Raw genomic sequence first — 26,469 nt, 5'->3', positions numbered from 1 at the left:
GTTTTAATGTTCAGGGAAGCTTTGGGCCTCCGATTTCTTAAATATTTTATTTTAACCCAAGTTGGAGAGGTTTTTTTTTCCTTTCTAGTGAAAGATAAGGTCTGTAGTGGATTAAACAATAAGTAACCAGACCTACGCACAAGGAAAAACATAATTGGAATGTTCTTAAAAAGATGTCTGAGGGTAAAGGTGGCTAATGAGAATATAATTCTAGGATGATGACTCTGCTATCCAAACAGTGATTTAGGGGAAAGCTTTGTTCACAAACCCAGGTTGCCATTTTTCTTATGGGGAAGTTGGCAGAACTGTAAGGAACAGATCTTTTGCTTAGGTCTTTATGAAAAGTTATAAAACTAAAAATTATTTTCACTATCTTTTGGTCAAGAAGGTACACAGATTTGGTATCAAGGATGAAAGCTGGATCATGTGCAGCAATTCCTGACAAAAGATCACAATTGGTTGGTCTCTGAGAGCAAGTGGAGCAATAGCAACGCTCATTTATGAGTTGAACACTGCAAAGTGGGTTAGATACTAGGCAAGTGAGACACAAAATATGTGGAGATGATCTTACAGATAACTAGTAGCAGAGCTGGGCTTGGAGCACAGGTTTCTCTCTCTCTCTCTTACATACTTTTGTAGCCTTAAAGGGTCACCAGAAAAAGGATAATTATAGAATTGATTTTTCAAGAAAGGCAGAAAAGCATTAAAAGAGAGCTAATATTACTCTCATCAAGTTCTATGAGAAAAGTTATCAACCTTATCATAACTGTGAAAAAAAAAAACCTTTTATGAACCATTAAGTACTAGATAGGTAACAACTCATCTGTAACTTAAGCTTTCTATAAATTCATATTGCATTGACTTATTGCTTATTCTTTTGCTTACCTTTTTGCAAGATGAAATCTGCAAAGTTTCTTAAATATGTGCATGAGATGGTGGTTCCTATGTTACCATGAGCTGTGTTTTATGCATAATCTCAATTGATGAATGGGAAAAGATAAGTACTCAAACTATACGGCCAGCTTATCAAACAGCTACATGCTCTAAATTTACTCAAATAAATTTTGCAAAAAATTATTAAATTCATGTGGTACTCCTAAATCAAAAAAAAAAGCATCAGTTTTCACAGAGAAAATGATACAACTATTTTCATTAGATTAGGAGCTTGGGGATAACAAGAATTTCAAGTTCCTCCATAGCTGACTTCATATTATAACAGAGTGTACCTTCTAAGATAATTCCATTAGAACAAGAGGATTTAATACCTTCTCTTTGGTCTTAAATCAATAACCATTAACTAAATGAAAAAAAGGTTCAAGAAATGACATTTAAGACTATCATCATATGGCAAGCATTTATTTAATTTGGATTCAGCCCAATTTCTATGGACCTTAAAGACACAAAGCGAAAAGCTACGTTTTCTGCATGGTAGTTATAGCAGAACATGCGTGATTAGCCCAGGCCTTCCATCTATTCAGCAGTACTCACATGAACACTTGACATTGGAAGGGAAGCATGTTTCACAAAGGATCACAAACACAGCCCTTCCTCTGTGCTCCTGTAGCACTTTGAACTTCTCTCTTTATAAACTTTGCCACTTTCTATTGCAATTTTGTTTGGCTGTTTCTAATAGTTTGTAAATAGCTAAAAAAAAAAAATAGCTATAATTTAACGACAATATGTTCCACAGAGTCCTGGTTCATCTTTCCAAAAAAACAAGTTACAACAGTACTCAAACTTAACCAAGAGAGAGAGAAGAGACATGGGGGAAAGCTAAACTCCAAATGTGATCAGCAACCAAAACACAGGGTCTTTGTAAATCATCATATTACAAACCCTCCTGCCCTTTCTGGGCTCCCTTAACTTTGGCTTTATACATAGCCACATAGGCTACCCTGGCCCTGAACAAAACCTGCTACTTTTCAGTTCACCTCTCCCTCTTAGAACAGCTTTGGTCTCTTTGCCTCAATTACATATTCCTAAGAGGAGCCCTCAGCATTCCTCAACCATCCACAAGTCAAATGGTTGCCCAGCTCTTGAATGGGTCACTCCCAGGTCCAGCCCTGGAGTGAGTGGAGTGACACAGGGCTAGAGTGGGCCCGCTTCTGCACGTTTAATATCATGGGGTGGGGGTCATGCAGCCCTAGATTCAAAGTATAACTTTGCTCGTTAGAGATCTTGGATTAGTTTCTTACATTTTAGGAACCTTGCTTTTCTCATTTCTAAGCTGACAAGTAGCAGTGATGCCCATCTCAGAACTGATGTGAAAGGTGGAAAAAAAAAATAGGTGTGATGTTCCAAATACCATACCTGGCCCACGAATGCTAACCAAGTTATAGTACCTTATAGGCTTTCTCATATGTATTATTTCTAATTCTGCAACAACTCACAAGGTAAGCATTATTTCCATTTGGCCAATGAGGAAATAGGTTTAGAGAACTTAAGTAAATAACTCAAAATCACATAGCTCAGCAATGATTCAAACCAACATCTGGTGGGTTCTTAAACCTGTACTCTTTAAACTATACCCTTCGGATCCCTTGTGCCCAGCAAAATGCCTTTGATCTCATAATCATTTTTTCTGAACAAATTAATAATACTAGAGGAAGGCATCACCTTCCCACCTAACCCCACACCATGTCAGAGCTCCCCTGGGCTCCATTAGCTCCCCAATGGACCTTGATTTAACCAGTGTTTCTCACATTTATAATTCCCTGGGGTTAAAGCATTCCGAGCCTCAGTTTCCTGGGGTCAAACACCACATTTAGCAGCTCCAACTCAGTATCAATCGTGCACACCCGTGGTAATACCCAGAGGAAAGTAAACATAGGTTGCTTATTTTTCACCTGGGATTTAGAAGATGTTTTTAGCCCTGTGATTCCAAAACCAGTTCCCAAGCCCAAAATCCTCCAGAGATTTTTTAAAATCTAGGTTCCCTCAGCACAAAAATAACTCTCAAATAAAAGGCCAGAATTTTCTTCACCTTCAGAAGTAATTCATTGTGAAGTTAAAACTGCATGCAAGTCTGGAGCATTCAGTTCTGCTGAAAGGGTGTGGCAGAAAGGGAAGGGACTTGGGAACAGGGTAGAGACGTAGTACTAAGGGATCGTGCTTCAAAACACTTGGCAACCTCCTCCTCACTTGTGTTGAGAATCTACCTTGCAAAATGTGAAATGAAGTCAATCTCTTTCTGCCTGGACTCCCTTCACTGGATTCTGCTTGTGGGTGTTGCCCCAAGGAGGGGAAAAGAAAAAAAAGATCAAGCTGCCCCTGTCAGGAGGAACATGACATTCAGATTCAGCAAAGAGCCCTTCTTAGATGCTCCAGCCAAGATGTTGTAGGTTACTCATGGGGCAGTCGATTCATTTCTCCTGTGTTCCAGAATCTTTATTTACTCTCCAAAACATCAACTTATTCAACAGTTTGTTTTGAAAGGCACACTAGTTGGTTTACAAAAATTCTAAAGCTGGGGGAGGAAGAAGAAAACAAAATTGCAGTTGAAAAACATAACTACAATCAAATATGGGGCTTCTTCATAGTTAGGATGTAGAGCTGGCACTTCAAAAATGGAAGACAAAAACAGAACCTCTCAGTGCAGGTAAGACAAGTACCAAGGTGTCAAGATATAATTAGCTGGAGTGGAGAAAGAAGGAAGCCTATGCCAAGTGGAGACGTCCTTTGGATGAATTGCTTCCAAATCCTTACATGATGATGATCATCATGTAGGTGTAAGCCACTTGCCAGACACCAAGTGCTTTACATGGTTTAACTCGCTTTATATTTTTAAAAAAATACATGAAATCGATTCTTTCTTTATTGTCATTTCCTACAAGATGCCACAGGCAGTTAATGATAGTGGCAGTATTGTCCCACGCTCTTACCCAATGTGCTATTCTTCCTCTCATCTTTCTACCGTGTAGGTGCACTCTCTGGAGGGCCAGAGAGGAAGTCACTGGAATTCTCCTCCTTTCAGTCACAAACTCTTACAAAACCCTCAAACTGTCATTTAGTTAAATGACTGGGCCATTAAATTCATCAAATAGAGCCTGAGGCTATCATTGGTTTGATACAAGTCCAGGATGATCAAGTGCTTATTATTTTTACAGGACAAGGAAAATAAGCATATGACAAAATAAATAACCTCTATAAGTGAAGACCAAACAACTGTTTAGGTCACTGTAAAATCTTTGCCCACTACCCAAGCAATGGATTTCAACTGCAGGAAAACATTTGTCTACAAGCTTTAAATAGAACATTCAGCAAACCTCACGATTAGTGGAGACGTCACATTTTCTATGGTTTCTAAAGATCTACAATCTTGCTGGATCATCTTGAATTCTAGTATCTTTGCCTATGAATACCAGATATTAAGAAACAATCACCATGTTCTGGTTGTTTTACTAAACACCCACTCTTAATGAATTTATTTGTTCTCAACTAAAAATAGCATTTTATACATCAAAAATAGAGACAACATCAGAGGAAGCCATTAGACATGTGTACACACAGACTGGTCATGCTCCAGTTACTATGTTCTTATCAGTTTAGTTCACCTCAGCTTCTAAAGGAAAGCACAGGAAACCAAAAGTTTACAAGTAAAAAAAAAAATCAAGATGCAATAAAATAACTTCATTGAATCAGTACTGAATTGAAGTTATTCAAGGAGAATTCACATTCCAAATCATTATAATTTCAGTAATATATATTACCTGAAGTTTGGACTCCCCTCACCCCCCCCCAAAAAAAAAATCTATGTAAAGAATTGGTGAGCTACGATGTGATACAAAACAGATTGTTCGTGGTCTTAGCATGAAATACTAAAGGATCTGTACTGCCTCTTGAGCTAAATGGATCAGTGCAATTCAGTTTAAAGTCCATGGACCTCAAACTACTCAATAGTAAGAAAACCAACCCAATTTAATAAATGGGCAAAGAATCAAAACAGACATTTCTCAAAAGAAGAGATGAGAACATATCCTGGGCAAAGGATATGTTTAATAAGGCTCAACATTTCTCATCATCAGGGAAATTAAAACCACAATGACGTGTCACCTCACACCTGTTAGAATGGCTACTTTAAAAAAGATGAATGACAATGAGTATGGTCATACAGTGAAGATGGGCAGAAAAGGTGACCCTCGTACACCACTGGTGAGTGTGTAACTTAGTCCTACCCTCATGGAACGTAGTATGAAAGCTCCGCAAAAAACTAAAACTGTAATCACTATATGACCCAGAAATTCCACTTGTGGGTATAGATCCAAAGGAATGGAAATCAGTTTACCAAAGGGCTATCTATACTCCCTTGTTCACTTCAGCACTATTCATAACCACCAAGATATGGAATCAAACTAAGTTGCATCCGTAGATAAGTGGATAAAGAAAATGTGATACACACATAGACATTTATACACATATATACATAGACATAAATATGATGGAATATTAGATGGCCTTAAAAACAAGGAAACCCTGTCATTCACAACATGGATGAAATTGGAGGACATCATATTAATGAAACAAGCCAGCACAGAAGGATAAAGACTGTTTGGTCTTACGTAAATGTGGAATCAATGTGATCCTGCAATCTGTACACGTGGAAAAATAAGAATTCATACCCCATTTGAATCAAACATATGATATGTCAAGATCAAAAAAATAAAAAATAAAAAAGTTTATCTCATAGAAATAGCAAGTAGAGAGGTAATTACCAGACACTGGAAAAGGGAGAGGGAGAAAAGATGTATTGATCAAGTAGCACAAAGTTTAATTAGATTAATTGCACTGTATGATGACCAGTTAGTGATAATGTATTATATATTTCAAAATTATTAAATATTTAATGTTCTCACCACAAAAAAAATTGTGTTACCTTGGTGAGGTCATGAATATGTTAATTAGCCTGATTAAATCTTTCTATAAAGTATATAGAGATCAAAGCATCAAGTTACCAAATCATATGCCATAAACACACACAATTATTATTTGTCAACTAAAATAATTTTAAAGCCTATACCTGCATCAATGAAGAAAAGTACTGTGGACACTGACACAGAAATAAGACAAGCATTGCATAGTTTCTATGCTCGACTACTCTGACTTTATTTAAGTAATAATTAAAACAGTATGGAAATGATTAAGGGATTGATAAACAAACCAATTGAACAAAACTGAGACTCTGCCATACACATATTGAAACCTGATAGGACAATGAAAAAAAGAACAGGCTTTTAAATAAGTTAGGATGACTGTTCATCCCAAAAGGGAAGAAAACAAATTGTTTTTCCAACTCACATCTACCAAAAAAAAATTTAAAAAATCAATTTTCAAGTGGATTAGAGAGTCAAATGTGGATGCCAAAAACTGAAGACTTTTAACAAAATATAGAAGATAGACAAAGATACACTGTCCTTAAAGTTCCATAAAAATATTAGTATATACAACTATAATATAGTTACCATTCCCTATTCAAAAGGACAATTGTGGGGGTTTTTATTCCCCACTTTTTATTGGTACGTTATAGTTGTACACAATGGTGGCATGTGTTGTTACATGCACACAATGTAACAGTTCATAATTTGACCCATATCATTCCCCTGTATTTCCCCTTTCCCTCCTCTCCTCCCTCCCCCTGGTTCCTTCAGTCCATCCTGCTGATCTCCCTTCTGTGGTGAATCAAAGTCTTAAAAAACTTAAAAGGACAACTTATAAAAGGAGTAAAAACGAGACACAAACTTTGAGAAGGTATTTGAAATACACAGAACTGAGAAAAGCTTTGTGTTCAGAATACAAATTACTGAGAGCTGGATGAGGACAGTACTTACAAAATGCCTCAACGTATCAGTGAGGGAGCTCAAGCTAACCACAAGGAGAAACTATGGGACAGAAAATGCCCAACCAACATCCAGCTGTTCCAGCCATGCCCACTCAGGAGCCAAACAGGGGATCAAAAAAAGCCTTCAGCTCAATCCATCTTCACAAGTCACACCAGAAGGGCAGTGCCAAGCAAGAGCCTCCCTGCTGTCAAGTGGGGTCCAGCACAATGATGAATGGTAACAATGTTGACTTTAAGTTACTACATTTAGGTGTATTTGCTATAGATACCCTACTGGGAAGAATGCCCCAGCGTGGACTCCTAAAAAGCACTGTCAATCCTCTCTTGGACTCACACTTTATTTAAAGGCTTTTGCTTGTGAATAGATGTGTACTCTTCTGAGAGGATTTGATTCCTAATCTTGAAATAGTTTTTGTTGTTGTTTTAAACAAGTTTTGTAGCAAATATTGCAATAGAAATAATTTAGGTTATCAGGTAACATGAACACCAGGAAAGATAACTTCACTGGGTATGATTTATAATTATTATAAATTGACATTCTTTTTCTTTCAAACCTTAAATGCTACTGCATGCTCCCCTGCCCCCCCCTTTTTAAGTCTAAAACTAGAATTTTGAGGACAACTGGACAACTTGATTTTTGTTCCTTGTGTGTGATTCCTTAATGATACCTGTGGGATTTCTCTTTGCATTCAATCTTTACCAGCCTGTGTCTCTATTTCACATACTGAGTTCTTTGGCTCTACAAACCCAGGATATTTTTTACTGCAATTTTTTGTTATTAATATCTATCCTTTTGTTTATCATTTTTATGACTTTGTCTTTATCTTCTAAATTATTATTAGCATTTCCCAAGTTTTTCCTCTGTATTTTACTTTCAAGCAATCAATTCTATACTTGACACTTCCCAAACTTTAATGTAACCACTCTGGTTTACTTCCCTTCAATTCTATTCTTCACTTGACCCCCTTTTTAATTTGATATGTTGCTCTTTTATCTCACCTATTCATTACTGTTTTCAAAACTGGTTTGTGAATAATACACCTTCCCTACATCCTACCAAGGACAATTTTCCCTAAAGATTTTGTAAATATGCAAACTAATATCAAAAGTCTGGTCTTTACTACTTTTTAGAACAATTTCCCTTATTCTACAATAATGCCATAATTTTTCTTTTTCTTTCCTCCCAAAGTCAACTCATATCCAGCAAATGAATTATGGAGACCGCATCCAGGTGTTAGTTAGATTCCATTTGCCAACAGACTAGTAGCACTTGTTATGCTTTCCTCCAACTTAACCCAATGTTTAGGTCGTTTTCTTTACTAAACCAAAAATGAATCTCCCCTTAGCTACTGTAGATCTCTAACACAGTGGAGGGAAATAAGTTAATTCATTATCTTCAGCATTCACTCTCATCTGGGTTCTTCCCATGATCCTCCTAACTTACATTGAGGGAATCACATTTTTCAGGAAACAATGTACTACCCACTTATGTGCTTGCTTTCTGGGAAATGGTAAATGTTCTCAGCAAGAACAATACCAATAGGGTTTAGAGAGAAAGATGCAACCAAGAAAAATTTGGCTTCACAAATAGCTTATCTTTGTCATTCAGAGTACTATCCCTGAAGCCAGACAATCTTGATTTATTCTTTTACAAATCATACCACTAAGACTGATCATCCCTGTACCTGTATTTCCTCATTTGTAAATTAGAAGTAAAAATAGTACTCTATTATTAAAGAAATCAAAATAGAGTATTATAAGTATCCACTATTAAGTATCATTCTGTTGTAAAGCACAGACCATGCAACCAAAGATACCTGTCCAGTTTTCTAATTGATACAGTTTTCACTTTTGATGCAGTGGCCAGCTAGCTGAGAGTGGAGAAAGTCACTTTCTAACTCATAGAGGCAGGCTTATCAGTAGCATTGCAGTAATGTTTTTTAATTCAGCCCTTTCCATATTTAGATGTTGGGGCTTCCTTCTAGATTCTGCCAAAAGGCTGGCTGTTGGTTTTAGTTTACAGTGCTACCCATCCCACCCTCGTAAGGATTTTAGGAAGAAATTAGGAGGGGTGTTAGCCAGGGCAAATCCATCCATTTACCATTTACCATTGTAAATCAGACTGGTGGTCATTATTTCTAAATATGTTCAAATACTTCGTGTTACAAATAAAATGTACAACTAAAAATTTACATGACTGAAAGCAAATCAGTCCAACTCTGTTTCATTTACCCTGATGTCAAATGCCAAATTCTAAAAGCCCTGACTCAGAAATATTAAATGAAGAGAAACAAAAACAAAAATGCAATGTAGAATAAGACACTAAAGGTTCATCTGCTTTATTTGTCTGCATGAAATGCATCTACATCCATTTATCCTGGAAAGAATATTTTTGAGACCCTTGAGAACATCTCAGTGTTCTTAATAACCTTAAGTACCAAGGCGCTTTTGGTTATTTGAACTCCAAACCTTCTTTGGGGGTTACTCAAGCAGTTTCTGAAAGAGAGAAAAATAGGTGGCTGCCAGGTTCTACATAATCTGTATGTTCTTTAAACCTCATTAGATCATCCTTTACCCTTTCTAGAAGTATATAGTTAACAGATGTACTGCTTAGCTGACAAAGTTTGCATAAATAATTAGCTTTATATAAACACACGTTGCCTATTCTTCTTTTGAAATGTCATATTTATTTTAGAGACTAAAAATCTAGTCTTGCCAAAGTATTTCAAATTATTCTGCAAAGATCTCTCCCACACTGTGCTTCTGGCCTAACCTTTTGGTACTCTTTACTAAAGGTACTTAGATGATATAGAAGTAATGGAACTGGGATAAATGCCATTCCAAATGTCAATGTATGAAACCTGTAAAAGTGGTGAATTTTTTTTAAGAGAATTTTTTAATATTTATTTTTCAGTTTTCGGTGGACACAACATCTTTATTTTATTTTTATGTGGTGGTGAGGATCAAACCCAGGGCCCCGCGCATGCTAGGTGAGTACGTTACCGCTTGAGCCACATCCCAGCCCAAAAGTGGTGAATTCTTAAAAGTAGATACTTTCCAAGCATTGTCTTAGTTCAGGACCACAATGCAGCATAGAGGTTAAGAACAAGCTCTCTGGAGATTGAGCCTTTACGTTTCAATTCTACTAACTATAATTTATCCACAGCCTCATAGCTAGCATCTTCTCTAAGCCTCAGTTTTTCTACTGTAACAAGTGAGATGAAGTTGACAGTAGGATTAAACAGAAAATAAAACTTGAGCCCAGTTCATGGTATACCATGAGCCCTCAATGCATGTTAGTGGTGATGGTAGCACTGGTAATTGCAATAAAGAATGTCAATGAGACCAAAAGTGCAAGAATAGATCTTCTTAGCCTCCCTTTAACTAACCACATAAAAAACAACTCCGAGCCAAACAGCAGAAAGGTTTGACCACATGTCCTGGCGTTGCTGTAAGTACAGTGACATGGCTGGGCTATCCCATCTCAGTCACCCCATGAGCTGCTAGTTGTCTGACAAGTTATCACAAGTCCCACTTCCTAACACTGATGGCCAGTAACTGCTGGTCTGGATGAGATTCATCTTATATCCTCTGGCTTAAACAGCTTTGCAAAAGTAATTTTTCATTGTTTTGAGAGGATAAGAGTACAGCATTGCTCATGTCCAGCAAAGTGAGGATTGTGCAGCAAAAAAGAAAACACCCAAAGGAAAACAAATGTGTAGAGGAGATAAATTCACTTCAGGATGGATGCTGACCAAGAAGAAATTACATCCACAATTCTCTCAGTTGGGGACCAATGGCAAGTTACATGCCCCCCGTTTAGCAGCTGAAAGCAGGCCAGATCCTGTGGCTTGGCTCCCTCCCAGGCTTTAAATACACGAACTCACAGAACATCACCCAAGAAAGCAAATAATGTGCATGCTACTCTCAGCTGAGAGAGAAAGGGGATAGGGAGAAGTTTTTCTATAAATATAAGTTTGAAGAGATTATATAGATAAATGGGTTCCATTTTTGCTAAGGTGAAAAATAGTTAAGTCTTCAAAAATTGAAGGATACTTTAAAACTTCAAGTGTCAGTAGCTCCTCACTCCTTCCCTCCCCCTCCCCTTAAAACTCTAGGACAGGTTATAGAAACCCCAAGTATGTCTCCCACTATGAAGAGAAAAGGAAAGCAATTCTGTTCTATTAACCCTGATTTTTAAAGAACTTATGTGGCAAAACCTCTGCTGGAGAGGGAAAATGCTGGGTAGAATTACCTGGCCCCAGTTCAGCTATGAATCACTTACACATAGATAAGAATCATATATATAACTAAAAAGAATAAATCATACACCCCCCCCAAAAAAAAACAACCACTTATACAAATATATAGATAAGAATCTGTGTGTCCTGGGGTACAGTAGCACATGCCTATAATCTCAACAACTCAGGAGGCTGAGGTAGGAGTTCGAGAGGCCAGCCTCAGCAGCTTAGCAATTATACAATTTAATGGAAACCCATCTCAAAAATTTAAAAATATTTTTAAAAGCAGGGGGAGCTGAGGACTTAGCTCTAGTAAAGCATCCCTGAGTTCAATCCCCAGTACTGAGAGAGAGAGAGAGAGAGAGAGAGAGAGAGAGAGAGAGAGAGGATTCTATGTATGTAGTCACTCATCTGAAGCCCTCTGGGTGATCCTCGTGGGTTTGGGAAGCTATTCTCTAGATCACTACCATTAAGATTGTTCTATCTATATTCCTTAAGTGAACTGACAATATCAACATCAGCTCTAATGAACAATATATTACCAGGTACTATGGTGAGCACTGTGTACAGATTGACCCAAAGTATCCATCACAGCTTTTGTGGTAAGCATTCTTTTTTACAAATGGAGAAACTAAGGGTTGATTCAAGTTATGTAACCTTAAAGGTCACAAACCTACTAAGTTGCTGGGATATGAACTCTAGAGCTTTCACCTTTAACAGTATGTTGTTTTGCCTATTAATGTAAGCACTTAAAGGTTAGAAGTAAAGTAAGGAAAAGAGTCTGGGAAACTGTTTCCAAGAAAGATGAAGGTAGAGGAAAAGGAATTAAACTTTGCAGGCTCCATAGCCAGATCTCTGTTACTCAATTGGCAGTACTTTTCCAGGAACCCTCTCCTCCAGTTCTAAAGCAGCAAGGCTCCTTCAGCTGCTAAATAACTCGGTGAACACTGTAGGTCCACTCGCTCGTCTGACCTAACAAACATCCTTCATTTTGCCATCGTGCCACTAGGATTTTTCATGATATGCAGATGTATTCTAAACCACACAGTTAAAAAACAAACATGAGTGCACTCAAATTATATATCTTGGTTTTGTAATGATTTCAAAGTATATTGCTTCATCCCTAAATAAGTCATCTAACTAATGATGGGCATTCAATAAAGCCTTATGAAATATACAGCTATGAGCTCACCCTTGGAGAAACTGGATTATTGTCAAGCGGGCACATACACCATCCCTGTATCAACAGCAGAGCCAGGCGCTGGGGCTGGCCCCATTACCAGACACTTGGCTTGACCACTGTGTCATTTTTCATCCCATGACTGTATGATATGCTTCAAATCTTTACTTAGCTAATTGACATGTTAAACTACCAAGTAGGATTTTATAATCCAATTTGTTTCTCATCATTTAGGCAGCTGTTTTAACCAAACTGTGCTAATTTGTTTCAGGGCATACATAAAATCCAGCATTCCTTTGCTCAGACTGGAAAAATAATAGTACTTCGCTAGTGAGTAAAAAAGTTTAGATTATTTCATAAAATCCTGTGACATGAAAATTAAGCTAATTATAAGGCAAAATTAATCCACTAACTCTTGTTAATCATGCACTAAAAATTATACCAACAATGGACAAGAGTTATTCTGTATAAATAGCTCTCCTCAGTTGAATGCTACTTACTTTATGGAGAATATTAATATAAAGTATGTCTTTATTCTTCATGTGTCCTCCAAATCATGGCTGTTCAGTACTGCTGGCTCCAAGATAACCAAAGTCCAGTAATGTCCTTGGTAATCTGAGATCTGCAGTACACATTTCAAACAATGTGCACTCTATTTCCCCTTTAATTGCCATCAAAATACATGAATGTTATCAATCCCCATTACTTGATGTTTGGATGCTTGGTGCTCATAAAATTACTGACTCATTTGTGTCAAGTCACAGAAATGTTGTATGAAAAGTAGAAAAATAAGGTCAAATATAATAAAATAAAAATGGCAGAAGTCCAGTTACTAGGAACTAACAACTAACATGCAATAAGCAACTGAAATGCGATTCACAGTATTTCTCATCCCTCACCATATCACCGTGCCATGCCACAGAGCAGGGCAAATCCTAGGAAAACATTTCCAAGTAAGATACAGTTAGCTAATTTTCTTCTTATGATCCCTGCAGAAATGTTTTTATATAACCCAATATTATATCTTAAGTCCAACTCTGACAGTCTGTGTTTGAAGTATAAATGGGATGACCAGGAGGTAATGTGGAGGTCAGGAGCAGAGGTAATGAAAAAACCAAGAGCTGGGAGAGAAAAGAAGAAAAATACAATAAGGAGAAGTTCATAAAAGGAAAAAGATCCTCCTGAAGAAGGACTAAGAGCCAGAACACCTATGGTAGTATTTTTAGAAGAAAAGTGGTCTCACAACTTGGAAAGGGAAGAGGAGTTAGCTCAGTGGTAGAGCATTTGCTGAGCAGGCCATGGGTTTGATCCCCAGGATTGCAACAAAGACAAAAGGTGGTCTTGGTCAGGCGCGGTGGCCCACGCCTATAATCCCAACAGCTTGGGAGGCTGAAAGGAGAATCGTGAGTTCAAAGCCAGCTAAGCAACTCAGTGAGACCTTGTCTCTAAATAAAATACATAAAAGGGCTGGTGATGTGGCTCAGGGGTCGAATCCCTCCCCCCCACGAGTTCAATGCTATTACCAAAAAAAAAAAAAAAAAGTGGTCTTTTCCCTAAGAAAAAACAAGTAGGGATAATCTTTGATGATATACAGACAGAAGGAAAGTGGGGGAGTTTACTCCATTTGTCTACCACAGAAAGCCCATATCTTTTGAGAAGAAAGAGTCAAGCTTAGGAATAATTACTATGCTGAAAGAGTGATTGCTGAGAGAGAGCTAGAGAACAGAAGTACCAAGCTGGCCTGGCTATCCACTGGGGTTATGAGGAAACTGGTCTACAGTCTATGATTTCTTCAGCCCTCAAATGAATTGGGGTTGGAGGACTCTGAATTACTAGAGAAGGATGAGGCTGAGACTAAGGAGAACATGAGGAAATAAGTACACCCTCTTCATCTGCATTCCCTGTGGGTAGCTCAAGGTGGGGCCATCTCTCTAGGAACACCAGTGTTCCAGCCTAGTTCCTGGAGCCTATGTAATTCAAGCACAGAAAGACTACCAGCCAGGAGACAACCTTCCCATGAGCCATGCCCAGTGTCGTCTTCACTCCTACATACATGTGCCTCTGATCAAAAGCCAAATTCAAATTCACCATGCCACCGTCAGGGCAAAAAAAAAATTACACAGCATCATTTTCTAGTATTACAATCTAGTCTACACCCATGTTGGGCCAGCTATAAAAGTAAATAAAAGATCATACAAAACATTCAACTTTTAAAAAGAAATTGGCCAAAGAAGTTGTATATATATTTACATGAAATATACATGCATATAAATGATCCACTCACCTTCATTTATTTCTATGCTCATAAAGAAGTTCAATGGAGCAGACAAAGAAGAATGAAGGGAAGGGGGAGGTATGAGAAAGATAGTGGAATGAATCTTACCTAACTTTCCTGTGTACCTACATGAATATGCCACAGAGAATCTCACCATCGTGTGCCTCCATAAGAAATTAATTAATAAATAACTATGGGTAAATGGCAGAAAGACCAGAAGAAGAAAGGGAGTAGGAGAAGGAGAAGGAGAGGGACTGGGGACTGAATTAGAACAAAATATATTCCATGCCTTTATAATTATGTCAAAACAGATTCTACTGTCATGTATAACTAAAAAGAACCATATAAAAAATTTGTCTTACATTTATCATTCAAAATATATGCACATTACATATATATGTGCATATATTTTAAGTACCACTGTAGAACAAATGCTGAAATAATGACAAAAATCTATGAACACATTTCTGGGGGAACACACCGGCCAATATTTTTTAAATATTTAAATTTTTAAACTTCATTTCATAAAGCAATCTTTCATAAATGAATGCATATGCCTTCCATTCTACTTGCCTTACCTGACACCACGCAAGACTTGGAAACTTTGGGAGATGAGAACAGAAACTTAAACTATCATAGTACACTACATCAATTTATAAATGCAGCACTTTTTGTACCACTTAGGGCTAATCTCAATCCATCTAAAAATTAAAGTCCTGGCCCTCGGACCTGATAATCTATTTTTAAGTATCAAATTGTGAAAATTTCAAAACTCTTGATCATTGTGCAAATCGTGGATCCTCATCTTAAAACTAAAATTATTATATATTTGGTTTCCTTTTTTCTAAGCTTTTAAAGGAATGCATATGCTCTTTGCTCAAGGAGGACAGAGGTTATAAAGACAATTCACAAAGGACAAAATGCAACTGGTGCACAAAGAAAGTAGGATCCCCATCATGAATAAGCAAACATAACTGAAAACAGATGAAGTATTGTTTCAAAAGGATAATAAGGCCGGGCACATGACACATACCTAAAATCCCAGCAACTCAGGAGGCTGAGGTAGGAAGATGGCAAGTTTGAGACCAATCTCAGCCATTTAGTGAGACCTTGTCTCAAAAGACAAAAGGACTGGGGATGTAGACCAGTGGTAAAGAATACCTGGGTTGACCCCCCAGTACCAAAATAATAATAGTAATAATAATAATGATAACATGTTAAAATACAAAACTTAGTTCTGAAGAGGTTAAGACTGGTACTCATGCTTTCCTGGTAGCACGATGACAGATGTAAGTCCTTTGAAAAGCCACTTGACAAAATGAATATATGGGTGAAATAGGTTCTCATCCTTTTACATAGTACTCAATCTATTCCAAGAAACATTCAAAATACAGAATAATCACAAAAATATTTTCTTATAAAATTAGTTTTTCCTGATTATAAGACAGTGTCAATTGTACAAAATTTTTAAATGATGGAAAGTATAAATAAAGTAGTTTTCTGTATACCCATTCATTCAAGTCTTCACTAAGGATCTCCTTGTCTGCAAAGAAGTGTTGAACAGTGAAGGCTGAGTTTCAGGTATGGTGAGCCTTCCTATCATAAACCATAATTCAACTACAAGATCTGCCACAGGCAACAACTTAGTAACTTCCAGGGTTTTTTTCTCTGTTCAAATACATTGATAATCTTTTTAATTGGCTATACTCATGACTAGGAACATTATCAATTTTTCTTGATCCTGCTGACAAAGGTTATCTCTCTCAGAATGCAGGAAAATCTTAAGTGTCCAACTTTAAAATTTATATACAATTAAAAAAAGAACATAGGCTTGTTACATGTAAAGAATCTTCTCCTTTCTATAAAAGGGTTACACATATAAATATGATGTTTTATATATATTTTATGCAGTTCTCAGACTTATGTATACAAAATGTTTGAAAAGACACAAAAAATATGCACTACCATCAATGTTTAAGGTAATAATTTTAAAACTTGTTTCAGAAAATATTGTTCATAATCCAAAAGTTATCCATTAAGAGATAAGGACCAAAATACTATCTAATCATTCACCTTAGAATTTTGCAATCTCATGATTTCTTGCTGAGTCCCTAGATTTATGAAAAATCCTTACCCTTCTGGGTAAGGATGCTGGTCCAATGCTGGTCAAGATTTCAAGAAACCATGACCAGGCATCCAAATGCAGAGATTGGAGACTGCTGCCCAAGTCAGTGGAGGTGGTAGATCATGCAAGTGGGAAGAATTAGAAGATACAAAGGTTTGGGACAGATCTACACAGCATCATTTTCTAGTATTAGGGCTGTAAAATAGTGCTCTACTGAATGGTAGAACAATATCCTTCATCCTTTAGGAGTACAGGACCTTGGTTTGACTGTCTAACAGAGGAACTAGGAAGCCAGAGGCACTCTACTGCTTTCTGGAATCTGAAAAGCCCTGGTGTCTTAGCAAATACCCAGGGTGGTCTGAAAGAGTTGCCATGCTCACATGAATAGCCTTAAGCAAGCAAATGCTAGTCATGTGCGGCACTCTGCATTGTCCTTTAAACCTCATCAGCCTGCAATACAGACTGTATCATCTGCCACCACTTTACAGAAAAAAAACAGTAGCAGAGATATACCCAAAGACACACAGTCATTAAGATACAACCCTGAGAAGGGGACAATCTCAAGACTTTTGGATTTTCTACTCCTTTGCTCTTCTGCCTCCCACCTTCTAAAGTTTGAAAACACACAGAAATAGGTGGAGTTCCAAGATGTGGTGTTGAAGCCAACATGAACAGGAGGTGCCAGATCATCCAGAACTAAAGGTAATTCACAGGACAGACACCAAAACACACCCAAATGTTTAAAAAATTTGTAACTCTACATTATGACTTCTTTGTAAAGTTTCTCTCACCCAGACTTTTACTAAATGGGTGCTTCACTGAATGGATTTGATCCAGATTAAAGGGAACCCCCCCATACTTTCAGCAGACCAGTTAAGAAAATATACATTTTGCTCATATATCTATATATATATAAGAGTGTGTGCATGTGTATATATACACACAGAGTATGAATAAAATATACAAAGATATTTCTTATATCTCTGCTTAAAATCCTGAACCTATCCACAATAGGATCCTTGAAATGCAATTTTAGTATAATAGTGCTATATTAAATAACTCATAAAAATTTAATAGCCTCAGAGTTTAACATTCAATTTAGAATAGATAAAATATTCAACAGAATTGAGCAATTGCCAAACAACTAAAAATTTTAAAACTAAAAAATTTTTGTTTCGCTACATTTCTTAGCATGTTTATTAAATATTTGCCTCTACTACAGAAAGTCTTAATAAGATTTATATTTTCAGAGCTTTTTAACACAAAAATCCTTCAATCATTTCAGTCTTCTGATAATTTCTCACTACTCACCCTTTCCTAAGCAAATGCTGTAGTCATCCCCCTTAAAATACATTATCTTAAACTCTTCATTTATGAATTCCTGCAGAATTACTTAACATATTGAAATGAAAGGCTTTCTTTTCAAAATACACATTCTCCCTGCCCACAACACCATCAGCACAAAAGATCATTTATTAAAGTTGTAATATCCCACCCACTTAGTGAAAAAAAATAAATACAATAAAACAGACCATAACTCCCCAACCCATCAACCAACTCGATTAAAAATTGGGTGGCTCACCTAACGGTGACTGTAGGAATGTGGAAAATATCTGGAAGCTAAACACAAAGCACAGGTTCAGTAAAAAAGGAGCCCCTCCCCGGAGGCATATAATCTCTGAGGGACAGGTGACAGATGTGCCTATGGACCAAAATAAAATAAAGATCTGGCCAGCCTCGGCAGGGAAGGAATTTAAACACAACAAAAGCTCACGTTAGCACACATTGGTGCCAAATGTATTCCGCAATCTTGAAGAGGAAAGTATGTTGATGAACTGAAGCAGGAAGTCCTGGGACTGAAAGGAAAACCTTCCAGACCTCCATGTTGGACTGTCTACCACCAACCTCATCCCTGTCATGCCCACAGCACAGCCTAACGTGGTCGTGGTCCTGGGGTAACAGCACTGAAATATTTCTGCTATTATGTTTTGAATAAATGGTAGGAATCAAAAACAAAGCTTTGGACAAGCACAAACTACATGTTGAAAATCTCTCCAAGAGCAAAGCCAGGTGTCAGGAAAAAATCTAACTTAACTACAGGAGATAAGGAATCGTGGAGAAAGGAAACATGTTTGTGAGCAAAACTAAGGTAATAATTTTTTGCTTGTTATTAACTCTAGCCAAGTCTAAACAAACATTTTCTTCCCTCTTCCAGTTATTATTGAGTCATATGGCCACCGGCAGGAACTGTTATCACTTCATTTTCTGCAGAATGTTTCAGAAACTTGAAACCTCCCACACTTTTCCCATGTGGATACTCTGGATTTTTAAACAACCATGAAGTGTTTGCTTCCAAAATTGAATACATTTGATGGCCCTGGTGGTACAGCTGATCCATCACAAACTGTTTAGCAGGGAGGATGGGAAGAAGGAAAACCAACAAGTCACTGGACCAAAAGGCACATTGATGAAAAAGTTAATACAGGACATTTACATAGAACTGCAGTTTTAATTAAATTAGCATTGAGGATTTTGTACCCATTTTGTTGTTCAATAACTCAAAATTCAGAACATTTGTCTAGCCTGAATTGCTAAATGTGGTCACATTTTAAAACTGTTATCTTTGTATGACTGAGCCCCATGAACAACCTTCTCAACCTGAACAGAACACGAGGAAGAAGTTGCCAACTAAGTTACCTGCAAACATTTTGCTCATATTCTGTCAAAATAAGGAAAAACTATCTAAATTCTTCAAGTCTAGTGTGTGCTACTAGCTTGGTAATAATAAATCTTTGATTTTTCTGGGACTGTTTCATTAACAAAATGACGATTTTAGGTGAGTTTTATAATTGTTTAGTATGTTTGAATCAGAGATGACTTTAAGGAAGTCTCTAATACCAACAGATACCAACCGATGTCCTAAAATGTAACTTTTTCTCCAAGTTACAGGTGCAGCCACCCTGGACCTGTTTGCTTTTGATGTTATAATATCATCTTGGAATTCATCTACCAACAATTTTAAGGAGTTCTGCCCTTTACCACTGAACTGGCTGAAGAAAGTCTTGTCTCAAGTGGATTTCCTCTCATGCAGTCCAACTCTCCTGTGCTGAGGGTTAGTTTTAATTTTCACAGAGGTGGTCATTTCTGCTTAGCAGAGAACATGCTGCATTTTGCCTAAAAGGAGCTCAAAATGTCAAACACCAGTTTTGCTAATGTGAGCCAAGTTAAGTATGTGTGTTTTATAACGGACACTGGCCAGAAATGCAAATTATTTCTACAAAGTTCTAATCCTGTTATCAATCCCTCGAGACATACCCCCTTACCCTTCATCCCTCCCCTGGCTATGGTTCTACATTTTTATTGCATGTTTTAAAAAAGAAAAACACTAGTAAAGCTACCCTAGATTCTGGTTTAGGAGTCCCAAGAGATGACACCGAGGTGTGGACTTGAGCGGTTTTCTAATTAAAAAGTCAGATGGTCTGTTTCTCTTAGGAAACCCTCAATTCCCAGGGAATGCTTCGCTCATAGCCTCCTGGCCCAAAGCCACTCAGCATCTGCCTCAACAAGCCTCTTCCTGAGGTAGGGTCCAGCAAGCGTTGGAAAGTCAGGATGTCAAAATAAAGAAAATAAAATAAAAAATGGACTTGGAAATCTGAAAAGCTCCTCCAAGCACAGTTCTGAAAAAAAAAAAAAACATTCACTTTACAGCAAAAGCATTTGAAAATTCTAGCCATTAGATGAATATGGAAAGTCACACACACTGAAATGTTTCAACCATTGAGGAAAACACCAATCACAGGTCCCCTCTGATAAAGGGTTTTTGTAGAAAGGCATAATGTATCTCCTTTACAAACATCTCAAACACTTGGCATCAGTATTTTTCTATGGCGTCTGTGATCCCTGCTGTGAGCATTTGGTTCTTCCTTTAATTTCAGTTGTAACAGCTTTGATATCTTTTCAAATCTTGAATCACTTCACTATCACAGCTCATGGAAGACTTTTTTATGATGAAAAACCATGTATCTTACCAGGAAATTACATGTTTTAATCATTTCTCTCAAGACTGTGGGTTAGGGTACCCTTTGATCAAAGAGACAGCAATTATTTCCAGATTCCACAATAACTGTTTGAGATTCATTGGGGGCTGTCACATAAATGACAGAATTTTAAAAAAAGCTCAGAATACAGCTATGATAAGTCAGTCTCCTATATTCATTCTTCACTGAGAAATTTTCTTCTGTGGTATCCTCACTCTAAATCAAACTACATGAAAGTCTAGGATCTTGGGTATTTCCAACAGCTTCATTAGATTATGATAATAAATTGACAAGTGCCAAAAAAAAACCACTATAACAAGTAGATTCTAAAGTCATTTACAAAAAAGTAATCTACAGGGGCTGGGGTTATGGCTCAGCAGTAGAGCACTCGCCTCATGTGTGAGGCCCTCAGCACCACATAAAAATGAATAAATAAAGGTATTGTTTCCAAGTCCAACTAAAAAATAAATATTTTAAAAAGTAATCTACATATCTATATATAATAAATGTGGATTGTATTTAATGTTGTGTTGTGGAGTTTCATATACAGAATTTATTGAAATAGTCTTTGCCAGATATCTCATTAAATACAAATAAAAACTGCTAGATTATTTAAAATATACAATTAAATTTGCATCACCATACACATTTGTTTCTGTTACATCTGGGCATTGTTTAGATTCAATAGGAGCACATCTATCCAGCATGGACTCTACATTTTGCTGATCCCTTTTTGTTCACACACAGAGCTATTTGGTTTCACAGTGAACAGAACTCAGTAATGGTGTAATTTTGAAGTAATCCTTGATTAAACAGTCAATGAATCATGTAGTGAAACTAAGAAGGAAATTCTTTATAGTTAGTGATTAATAAGTGAGGTTATGGCCACTGAACCTACCAAGGAAGAAAACAGGAACTAAATTTTGCAGAGGCACGTGACACTGAAGAAACATAGCATGTACAACTTTCTCCCAGGGCCACAGAACTTCCTTCAATTATCTGACACCAATTATCTGCCTTCAATTAAACTGCCACCATCTGTAAGAGTTTTAGATTGGGGATGCTATGTGCCAGGCTTTGGGGATCGAAATTCTATAGTAACCTCAGGGAATCAACTTAAACCAGAAAACTAAGATAAATAGAGAATAATATCCAACCATCTAGAGAATAATCCTCATCTAAGAACCTCTAAAAGTGGCTGGGCTGCCCATGGTTATTCCAAAAACTGGACATATCTTCCAATTCAAATTAGATTCAGAAGCTCTGGGGACAGCAGAATGTTGCTGGACAAATAGCTAAAGGTCTTAACTTCAGACTACATGAACATTTTGAAAACCCTCCTTGCAGTGCCATAAGCAAACACCCAACTCTCTTAAAATTGTGCCATTGTGATGATCCCCTAAGAGCTACAACAGCATCATTATATAACTTAGTTATATAAAGCTTCAGTAAGTTTAATTTCCTTCATATCAAAATTATCAGAAATTAAGACCTAAAGTTATGATACATTGACTCTCTTAGCACTGGATTTCTAGCCTAAAATAGAGCTAGGAATAAAAAAGTTGTTAAATTCAATTTTTTATGATAATAAAATAAATATCTTGTATTTAAAATAATTTTTAATACTCCTCCTAGGAAAATCTAGATAATAGGAAACCAAAGTTTTTTCTGGTCCAGAGTAACTATGTATTTGCTTTTTTGCAGGGGAGGGAAGAAGAGACTAGTTCTGATTTTGTTATTGTTAAAAGGAACAGATGCTAAACATAAAAAAGTTTGAATGCATGGACAAGCTAGTTTCAAAACAAATGTATAAAATGAACTTAAATTGTGGTTGCTTTTTTTATTTGAGCTATCTTTGTTGCTTCCTGGACTTCCATCTCCAGTAGCAGACAAATGCACTAATTTTCCCAGTATGGAAAATGCCAGCATTAAAACCAAATAAAATTGGATTTAAGATAATTACACTAGATTTCATCAAAGCAACTTGGCACTCATCAAAATTCAATCCCAGTTAGCTGATGAGATTTCATCAGGCTGCTTAAGCAGCACAGAAATAAACAAAAGTGGAGAGACAATGAAAACAATGTGACAACTGTCAAACAAAATGCCGAGCACAACGCTGAACATTTTCCTAAATACAGCACTGAAACCACCAATTCTCACTCTTTCTGACATGGGCCTGCAACACAAATGTATATATAACCACATATTTTGAATGTATAAATGACCACATATTTTGAATTTTGTCACCTTCATGGACTGAGATATACTAATCATAATTTGTTGTAAGTACTGAAAGTTGCATGCAAGATCAGCAATTTGAGCACTGTATGGTTTAAAAAAAATAACTTTTTAAAATGTTAGTGCTTAGGAGGTCACCACCCTTGTTTGAACTCCTTCAAGCAAGTTCTTAATAAATGTAAGCTATTATAAAAGGAATGGTTCAAATTAGGCTACTACTGATGTTATAGTTTTGCAACTAGATATGCTCACGTGTCATCCACCTGGTAAAAAGATTTCTTGTGGTGGTTCCTGGGATACACAGGTCTTATGTTTCTGATAAAGTAGAAGCAAACTGGGAACAGCAACAGAGTATGCACTGCTTCAAACAGCACTACAGAAGCCAGCTAAATAACTCTTAATTCAAAGCACATTTGATGACTGTATTAAGTCAATCTGCACACGTAGAGTTGACTATTATACAAAATAGAGGAAGATCTGAAATGCAACAGACACTTGACATTTGAGGCAGAAATTACTTTAAATTACTCAAGTTAGCAATACCATGTAAAATACAAGAATATTACCAGAAATCTTTGAACAGAGGCTTGTGGCTTCCTTCCACTGGTTTTGACATAAAATGAAAAGGAGAGAAGATGGGGGATGGGAGAATACACAAGTTACATGTTACCTGGATTATCATTCAATTGTTTTTACCATTTCATTAGACATTTCATTTAGAATTTTCATAAAAGTGATTGATATAAGCAGTTGGTGCTTTGGAAAATAGACCATTCAAGTCAGCCAAAGTCTGTTGTCCATTTTACTATGTTTAAGTCCACAATAATAATCAAAGGTATATTACCAATTCAAATTTCTAGTTTGGGTCATTATCTTGAAGTAGGCATTGTAACTAAATTAAGAGTGTATCAATCAAAATGTAAACAGAACAGATATAAGACCTGTTGAGAATTTTCTTCTAGGGACAAAGTAAGGTAACTTCTAAATAAAATATTAGAGGCAGTTCAATATGAACTAAAGCTTGTTTGGAGCATATTAGATGGTTGTCCACCTATATCATATTTGACTATGCATAATTTATATTTATGAATGAATGACTGCAAACTTGATCCATCATAGAATCTTGCAGAGTCCACCACAAATAGGAGTTATGTTACTGAAATCCAGGGTAAGTTTCATACCACTATTTTGAGAGGAATTGCTGCAAAAATAAAAGACTAATTGCCATATAGAGCATATATGATAATATGAAAATTCCTAGTTGCACTACCTCTGAGCAAGACCCAGGGATTACTGTAGGTTGAAAGACAAGAGACTAAGTGGGAGAAAGGGATCCAGGTTTGATTTCTCAAGCAAGAGCCAAGCTTTGCATCTACTGTCTACTATTATTATCAGGTAATTCACTTAACCACTGGGTACCTTGGTTTCTAGCATATGAAAAAGGGATACAAATGAATGCATCTTAAAGCTTTGTTTTAGGGGAATACATGATCTTTTTTCTTTCCAAAAGAAAACTTATGAATTCAAAATCCCAAAATGTAAAAAAGAATAAAACGATTTTGTATAGCTCAGAATGAGAGACCAAATACCTACCTACTGCGCTTTTCACCGAGCCCAGAGGAAAACCCATATACCATGATATCCAGCACAGTCAAATATGAACATCCTTGAACATAAGTTTAGTCCTAAAACATAAATGTAGCTCAAGATTTAATTACTGATACGTTATGGTTTTAAGGAGTTGAATTTACAAAGCAAAAGTGCCTTTAGGTACAGACAGAAAAGTAATAAACATTTACTGAATTTGCTGTATTTCCATGCCACATTTCTAATTTCAGGCTCATTCCACTTCTGCAACTTGATTTCCTTGTCATAAACTATCATGTATTATGCCTGTGCTTTAATTCCTTATTGAATATTCGCATAACCAGAATTGAGGTTTGTATGTGCATCACCACAAATGAGCACAGACTTCCTCTTCCCTGTGATCACTGTTCATTCAACCTCAAATTCATCAGGTAATGGTCCATCCATGAGGCAACTTGGTAACCAGCTCCTGATTTTATATTCTGCACTCCTTCCCTATATTTCTGCTCCTTTTGCCCCAATTTTGGCCTTTATTCTCCCTAAAAGATGCATTGGTTCAAACAGACTCTCCACATTTACATAAATGTGAAGCTATACAGCTCCTACTTTCTCATACTTTTGCTCAGTCCATCATCTCTCCTCACCCTCTACTCCTTATCATTTATTCAGTCCTCCCACAATTCCAGGGCTGCATTCTGTACTCACTTCCTTGGCTGTATTCTGTAGTCACCTGCCCTAATCAGCCTTCAGACTTTTCAACATGATACCTGTGTACAAGGCCCCCTGCTAATCATGGCACTCAGTGGCTTTCCCCATCAGGCTTATGACTTACTGCTTCACTTGACCACTTAAACTGCAGTGTGACTGAGGTGAAGCAGGATCAGCTTTGAATATACCAACACATCTGTTAGCTAAAGTGTAAATTAACTTTTGTTCCCTCTGTGTCATAAAATGTACAGTGCTATTCCAGGTAAAGAAAATAAAAGTATTCAAATAAAGATAAAAGAATTGAAGATGAATGGACAATTGAAAAACAGGACTGGGTGGATAGTTACTGAAAAAGAACCATATATTCTGATCCTTCAGTCTGTGCAAGGTGAGGTAGGAATGATATTATTTAATCTTTAATAAGGAGCTGCAGGTATATCCTTATACAGATGTTAAGGCTGAAGTTTAGAGAGAAAAACTGTTCAAGTGTGTACATTTTGAAGTGGCTGAGCAAAGACTGATGTCCTGATCTGTTTGAATGTGAGGGAAGGATGCCCACCAGTGCATGCCTCTGTGAGACTAGAGCTCAAAAAGAAGTTGATTCACCTCGGAATGAAATAGCTAAAGACAAGAGGTAGACTGAAATCAAAGATTAGTGAAGAGCAAGAATCAGCCAGCTATCAGAAGGGAAATACAACAATAAGAATAAAATGCAGCACAGTAAGAATTCACCTATTTTCATGAATGTCCCTTTATTATAGTAGTCCTGTAACATTACTCTCCCATTATATACATGGCTCAGCTTTAAGAAATTCTGTAACTTGTCATGTAACTAATAGGTGGTCAAGGCCAGCATATGCCAAATTTAAAATGCCACTACTTCTTTATATTTCTTTTTTTCCCAATATACAGACATCTACTATCACTGAAGGTATAGACTAGAAGCTAGTTAACTGTTCATCCAAGATGTCCAAGTGTGTTGGAAGGTAGAGGGAAAGCATCAGGAAGAGTTCTGAACAGAACGGCTTAAAGGATTAGAATTAGGAAAGAACAAATTCATGATACGTTGCTTCCTGTCCCATTCTCCAAATACCACAAGTTGCTAACTACAGTTTTCTCCTGAATCCAGTACTTAACTCAGAATCCTTCCCTACTCAATGTTCCAGACTACTTCTAGTAATCGATATGCCACATAAGATCATCTTAGATTATGCAATTAAAATTGGGCCTCATAAGGACA

The 26,469-nt window shown here is 36.8% G+C and overlaps 1 protein-coding gene across 5 annotated transcripts in view; it reads right to left on the bottom strand.

Moving 5' to 3' along the window:
• Rspo2 (R-spondin 2) overlaps nucleotides 1-26,469 on the bottom strand; it is a 135,669-nt gene that overhangs the window by 8,580 nt on the left and 100,620 nt on the right. For 3 of the 5 annotated variants that reach the window (XM_078016778.1, XM_078016777.1, XM_078016779.1), the window contains exon 6: nucleotides 23,501-23,537. The exons of the other annotated variants lie outside the window; for them this stretch is intronic. In XM_078016778.1, coding sequence (XP_077872904.1) covers nucleotides 23,501-23,537 — 37 coding nt within the window. The remainder of the gene's footprint in view (nucleotides 1-23,500; nucleotides 23,538-26,469) is intronic. 5 annotated transcript variants of the gene reach the window in all.

The sequence above is a fragment of the Ictidomys tridecemlineatus genome, chromosome 7 (assembly GCF_052094955.1).
Source record: "Ictidomys tridecemlineatus isolate mIctTri1 chromosome 7, mIctTri1.hap1, whole genome shotgun sequence".
Taxonomy (NCBI): domain Eukaryota; kingdom Metazoa; phylum Chordata; class Mammalia; order Rodentia; family Sciuridae; genus Ictidomys; species Ictidomys tridecemlineatus.
The sequence above is the reverse complement of the archived record's forward strand: the minus strand, read 5'-3'. Positions and strand labels throughout refer to the sequence as shown.